The 6,000-nt window shown below is 53.2% G+C and overlaps 1 protein-coding gene across 3 annotated transcripts in view; it reads right to left on the bottom strand.

Moving 5' to 3' along the window:
- Positions 1–355: 355 nt before the first annotated feature.
- Positions 356–6,000, bottom strand: part of IGDCC4 (immunoglobulin superfamily DCC subclass member 4) — a 41,338-nt gene continuing 35,693 nt past the window's right edge. For all 3 annotated transcript variants that reach the window (XM_037833673.1, XM_037833674.1, XM_037833675.1), the window contains 4 exons: positions 5,454–5,559; positions 4,742–4,970; positions 3,807–3,968; positions 356–3,265 (listed from right to left, as the gene is read on the bottom strand). In XM_037833673.1, coding sequence (XP_037689601.1) covers positions 2,858–3,265; positions 3,807–3,968; positions 4,742–4,970; positions 5,454–5,559 — 905 coding nt within the window. In that variant the 3' untranslated portion in view covers positions 356–2,857. The remainder of the gene's footprint in view (positions 3,266–3,806; positions 3,969–4,741; positions 4,971–5,453; positions 5,560–6,000) is intronic.

The raw sequence follows: 6,000 nt of genomic DNA, 5'->3' as shown, positions 1-6,000 counted from the left end.
TTTATATAGAAGAACGGTTGTGAAGTCTAAATTACTAGAGTTGTTCGCACCTCCCTTGCACCTAGGAATGTTCAGAGAAATGTGTGCCTAGATGGAGAGCTCCAGAGAACCTAAAAGAGTGCTATAAAGGACACAATTTTCCTAACTTTAAGTCTTTTTCTTAAGTGTCTGTTAATGGGGGAAGATGCTTCAGTTCTCTCCCATAGCCACTGGCTGGCTCTCTACCCTCAAAGACTTTCCATCCTGGTAGGAAATAAACTTCCAGGGCAGAGAAGCTAAGGAAATTCTAGTTGTTGGTTTCAAAGAAGAATTCCAGGTTTTTGGAAAATAGTTTATTAGTTCATTATAGGTACCGACACATGATCAAGGCCTTGGCTTAACACTAAAGAATATCATATTTGTAAGGAGAAAAAAGAAATTCTGGAAAAATAATTAAATAATACAACATACACTAAATAATAGACAAATAAATGAGCAGGTACCGGTTACATTTGTCATGCATCAAGAAAAGGAAGATCTTTAAAATGAGATTCTTGGAAAAATTAAGGCATCAAGATGGAAGGTGACAAAGGGACTAATACCCTGTAAAAGGCCAATAGATTCTTTTCTAATAAGAATACTGCTACAAAAGACACAGACCTAACACTTCCAAAATTACCCAGAGCCCAAATCATATATAATGCTAGTGAGTAATGGCGACTTTCTTATCAAGTGTGAGTTACAGGCAGATACCAGATTTATTACTTATTTGCTTTTGAGAAACAATTTTCCACCCAACCTAATGGGTTATAAATTGTCTCATTTGCAGCTATTTAATTTAAACCAGAACCTCAGTGCCTGTTAAACAAGAACATGAAAAATGAGTATGTGGTGTAATGCTAAGAGCCTACTGTTAAAACAGCCATTTAGTTCAGGGCAGTTTTTTTTTTTTTTCCTTAAAAAACCAGCAAAATAAAATGAGGCTTTTGACCTTCAGAGCAATGATGAAACATATACAGTGGTGTTATCCACAGCAACGCTGAATGCTACAGAAATAGCACAAGTGACAATTCTGTCCTTAACAAGATACAAAACCAACATTAATAATCTTTAGTGTTATCATAGGCTGGTTGAAGGAGGGGGAGGGGGAGGAAATATAGGGGTGGATGTCAAACATGAGTGACACCGAAGTGTAATAAACACAGATGCTTTCAGGGTCTGAAGAAGCTGCAATTCTGCTGAGAGACATTTCACCATTAAAAAAAAAAAAAGGACAGACTGGTTATTTCCAATTTGGCCCAGAAGCCAGAGTTAACCCTTGGTGTACCAATCAGTTAAAAAGATGCAATTAGGAAGCAAATATCCCACGTTCTATGCTCCTGTGAGGGGACAGAGGTGAAAAATCAAATAAATGACACTGCTCCACACAGGAACTAGAAGTCAAACTTGTCCCCGTGTGGTGAGTCAAAACGAGCCAACCACCCTTGTCCTGTGCAAAGACCTCCCTTCCAACACCCCAGGGTGGGACTGCAGAGAGTTAAGTGTGCCAAGTAAAGATTCATGAGATTCTTCTCAACAACCCCCCCTCCCCATCAGTTCACATTCAAGGGGCACAGAGTGGGAAGGAGCTTGGGCTGCAGTTTCCCTAACACCTGTCCCACTTATCCTGCTTTAGCTTCAGCTGTGAAGGAAGATCCAAAACCACTTCCATCCAGCAAACCTGCCTCCCTGCATAAAAGGGAGGGGGTTACTTTCCTGAGCCACTGGGTCCATTCCCCTTTGTGACTTGACTTCATCCCCAGGGGGATCTCCCCTATCCCAACGCCAGGAGAAAGATCCAGGGAAACTGGAAGGTCATCTCCAAGCCGGCCCTGGGGCTGGCAGTCTGCAAGGAAACAAGGAGGCGTGCAGAGTCCCAGAGGGAGGACGGGGCAAGAGGCTAGCGGTGAAGCGAACGGCGGACACAGGAGTAGTGGTATGGCCTTGGAACGGACATGAGGTAGCCGTGTTGTTAGGGAAGGATGCAGGCTGAACCCAGGCAGGAGAACCAGATGACGCAGTCTGGGAGAAGAGGGAGGAACAGACAGATGGAGAGAGAGAGGCAGAGACACACAGACAGAAGGAGACAGAGAGAAAGAGAAACAGGAGAGAGGAAAGGAAAAGAGAGCAGCAGGGAGGAAGAGCAGAGCACTGGAACTGGGAGAGCAAGGTGACTGAGAGAGAGCCCACCAGAGCAGTTAAGGGGAAGAAAGGACAGGGAAGGGAGGAGGGGAGAGAGAGAAAGGGAGACCAGAAGATTTTCAAAACCAGGCACTTCCCACATTACAAAATTAAACAGAGTTGCTCTGAGGGGAGCCCAGGTCACATTCTCAATTTAGGCAATGGGGGCATGGGAGATGGGAGGCGGTGCAGCTAAATGTTAGGCGTTCGGAGCCTACTTGCACTCAGCCCAGCAGGGCAGGAAAATGGGCTGGTGGTGTCTGTGTCAGACAGGGCATCGGAGACACTCTCAGAGTGTGTAATAAAAGGCTGGGTGACGGAGGGGGCCCGCCAGGGCTGGGGGCATTGTCCTGACCTGGAAGATCAATTAGCTGGTGACCACTGCCAGGGCCACAGTTCCCCAGCTCACCAACCAGCACATAGGCCTGTGCCTCACACGTGTGTATGTCACGTGTAGCTGTGTCTTATATGTCTCTCACACATACATGTGTCACAGAGTACAGGGAGAGTGAACAATCCACTTCTCTCCACCCCCCCAGCTGAAGGCTGCAAACAGCGTGATGACGGTCAGTATCTGCAGGTGCATGTGTGGCCACGTATGTCATGTCCCATGATCCACAGCAGCCTGCCTCACAATTGCATTCCCTAGGGGAGGGAGCTAAGCAGAGGAGGAGACAGGGCCTCTGGGCAGGGCTGGGCTGGCTGCTAGAGGGCAGGGGGCCTTGGGCTGGCAGCTGGCCCCAGGGGCCTCCAGAACCTCGGTGGGCTGGACATCCGAGTAGGCGCAGGAAGCACTGGCAGCCTCTGGCAGGCAGGTAAGTCTGTCTGGCCCAGTGGCTGCCTGCTCACACCCTCCCAGCTCCATGTCCAGCCAGTCTGCCCTGTGCCCTAGATCCGCCACACCCAAGGTGAGGTCAGGAGCCTCTGTAGGCAGGAGATCCTCAGGTTCCAGGTCTTGGAGATGGAGGTCAGTGTTCCCTTGGGAGGCACTAAAGTCAGAGTGGACAATGACTTCGGCCTCTACCTGGTTCCTGCAGGCTGGAGGCGGCTTCTTCCTCCCGGTGCCCTGCTCAGAGCACAGAACACAATGACAAAGGGACCACCACTGACGGTGATCATCAGAAGAATAAGGGTGAGACAGCCTGACCCTCCATCACAGGGTATATGTTACATTAGAGTTGGGAAAGGATACACAGGGACCCTCCCACCAAAGATGGTGTTCAGACCCAGGGGAAGGCAGGAAAAACGGGAACACTACCCATTTGCCCCTTGCCTAGGTGTTCTAGAAGTACCAGGCTCAGTCAGGGCCAGAGTGGGGAGCAGAAAGGGTGAGTGTCCTCAGGCTGGGCCCACCCTCAGATCCACAGTGATTCTGCTGCAGCCCACTTAAGTCTGGGTGGAGGAGGGACTGGCCCCAACCCGGGTGAAACACAGATTCCCACTAACAGGCCGGCCCTCCACCTATAAAACTCTAAAAAAATCTTTGGAGGGTCCAGGGGTCTCTGGGTTAGACCCCTATCCCCAGGGAGGTTATCATCCAGGGTTCTCCAGAGAACTCACTAACTTCCTCTTCACAAGCACGGGGACCCCTTCCTCCGGACACTGACCTTTATGGCGTCATACACCAGAGCCTGCAGCAGCAGAGTCTGCCCAGTTCCAGCAGGGGGTAGCAGGGCTTGGGCGAGCGAGGGCACGGGGCCCGCCTGGGGCAGCTCACAGCCCGCCCAGGAGCCTGCCCAGCTCGGCCCGGCTGGCTGAGCCCAGGAAATCTGCACAGGGAAAGAAGGCGAGCACTGACGGCAGGGCCAGGCCAGGAGAGGGAAGCATAAGGGAGGGAAGTGGATGGGGCAAGGGGAAGTGGGGGCCTTGGCTCCTGCTTTCTCCTTCCCCAACAGGCTGCCTGCTCTGGGAGCACAGAACTGGGGAAGAATTTGAGGATGGAGAATTCCTCCTGCAGAAAGGCCTGATACCCAATCCTTTGGTAAAGCCTAGAGGTTTCAAGCAAGGTGGAGTGTCCTTCACCATAGAGGCAGGGAGAAGATGAGGTAGGCAGGGGCTGAGTGGGCTGCTTGGAGTAGCGCAGGACAAGCCCACTGCTGGCATGGAGGGGACCTCACCTTGCTGTATCTCGATGGATCCTGGACTCGCCTGGCCAGAGACAAGCTGACCAGCCTCTTCTCCCCATGTTGGGAAGTCTCAGAGGTCTCCCCAGCTCTGGGGATCAGGAGGCAGCTGTGCATTCTGGCCACTCTCAGTCACCCACAAACAACCTACTGGGAGCCCTCCCCTCCGTGAGAACCAGGCTGACCTATTCTGCCAGGGGATGGAGGCCCATCTGCTTCCCTGCCCTGCCAACCCTTTCATGGAATAGGGAGAGAGCTCCTTCTCTTCAGCAGCTGGCCCAGGACGGGGAAGGAGGGCGGTGGGGGTGGGGAATGGAGCTGGGGGCTGGTGTCTCTCAGGGGGTCACACGATGTGCTCTGGCGCACCCTGGTGTCCTATTTGGGAACGAGCTGCAGCGTGGGGCTCTGACCCAGCTCACCTTTCTCTTGGGGTGACCCCGGCAGTCCGAAATGCCGCCCCCCATAAGGCTGTGCACTTCGGCCTTGCCCTCATTGTCTGAGGGAGGAGGGGACCAGTCCTGGGGACGGGGGTGCACAAGGGACTCCAGTTCACGGGCAGCTGGAGGACTGGGGGGGCCAAGCCGGGCTCGGGAGTACAACGCAGGGTTCCCAGTGGTGGCCGTGGAAGAAAGACCCGGAAGGGCTTCCCTGCAAGGGAAGATGGGGGACAAGGCACAATGGTCAACAGTGAGGGGATGGGGGCGAGGCTGAGATCTAGTCCAGCCTATGGCCCTAGACAGGCTCTTGCCCATCTCTAGGACTCAGTTTCCTCATCTGTGTAACGAGTAGGAAATTCTGTGATTGTTTAAAGCTGCCATGACAATGCAACTGGGGTCCCTCCCTCCCATTTGGAGATGTGGAGCCCTTCTTTCCAAGACGCTGGTAGCTACAGGGGAAGAGGGAGAAAGGTGGCTTGGCCTATGTCTGCCCCTGCTAAGGGGGGTAGGCTGGGGGCTCCCCTGCGTCCACTCCCCCATTCTTAGGAGGACAGCACCCTGATCCCAGAGCCCTAACTTCTATGAGGCTCCTGGGGGTGCCCAGGGCAAGTCCTGGCCATGTTCCCTGCCCCCCGTCTTTGCAGCCTTTCCTGGAACTCGTCCCTCCTGCAGTCGGATTGGCTCCCGTGCCCACCTGTGAGGGCCGCGGCGCAGGCCAGCGCACATGCAGGCCAGGAGGCAGAGGAGGCCCAGGCAGACGCCCACAATGATGCCCGTGACCGAGTGCACGTCCAGGGAGTCTGGCGGGGGGAGGGGGGTGGGAGGAAGGGGACAGAGCAGTCAAGGACAGGAGAGGAGCACAGGGCTCCAGGTCAGGACTTCTTCAGGAGATCACTGGCCTGAGCCTGCCCCTCTGGACACTAGCCATCTTCTGATGCCAGCACTGGAGGGCCCCACGGCCTGAAACACTCCCCTTGCCTGCCCACTAGGGCCAGCTTCACAGGGCCTCATGCCTGGATTAATGCTCTGCTGTCACCGTCTTGAAACTCTTTAGTAATTTTTAAGGGGGGCTCCGCCTTTTCATTTTGCACTGGGCCCTGCAAATTATGTACCCGGTACTAGTGCCTACCTCCACCCTATGAAGCTCATCCCTTCACTGAACCAATCGTGCAATCAAATTAGTCTCCCAAGACGGTCTCCAAATTAAATTGGTCCCAAGTTAAATTGGTCCCTAATGAATC

The sequence above is a fragment of the Choloepus didactylus genome, chromosome 4 (assembly GCF_015220235.1).
Source record: "Choloepus didactylus isolate mChoDid1 chromosome 4, mChoDid1.pri, whole genome shotgun sequence".
Lineage (NCBI taxonomy): Eukaryota > Metazoa > Chordata > Mammalia > Pilosa > Megalonychidae > Choloepus > Choloepus didactylus.
Note: the sequence above shows the minus strand (reverse complement) of the source record. Positions and strands in the feature narration are given on the sequence as shown.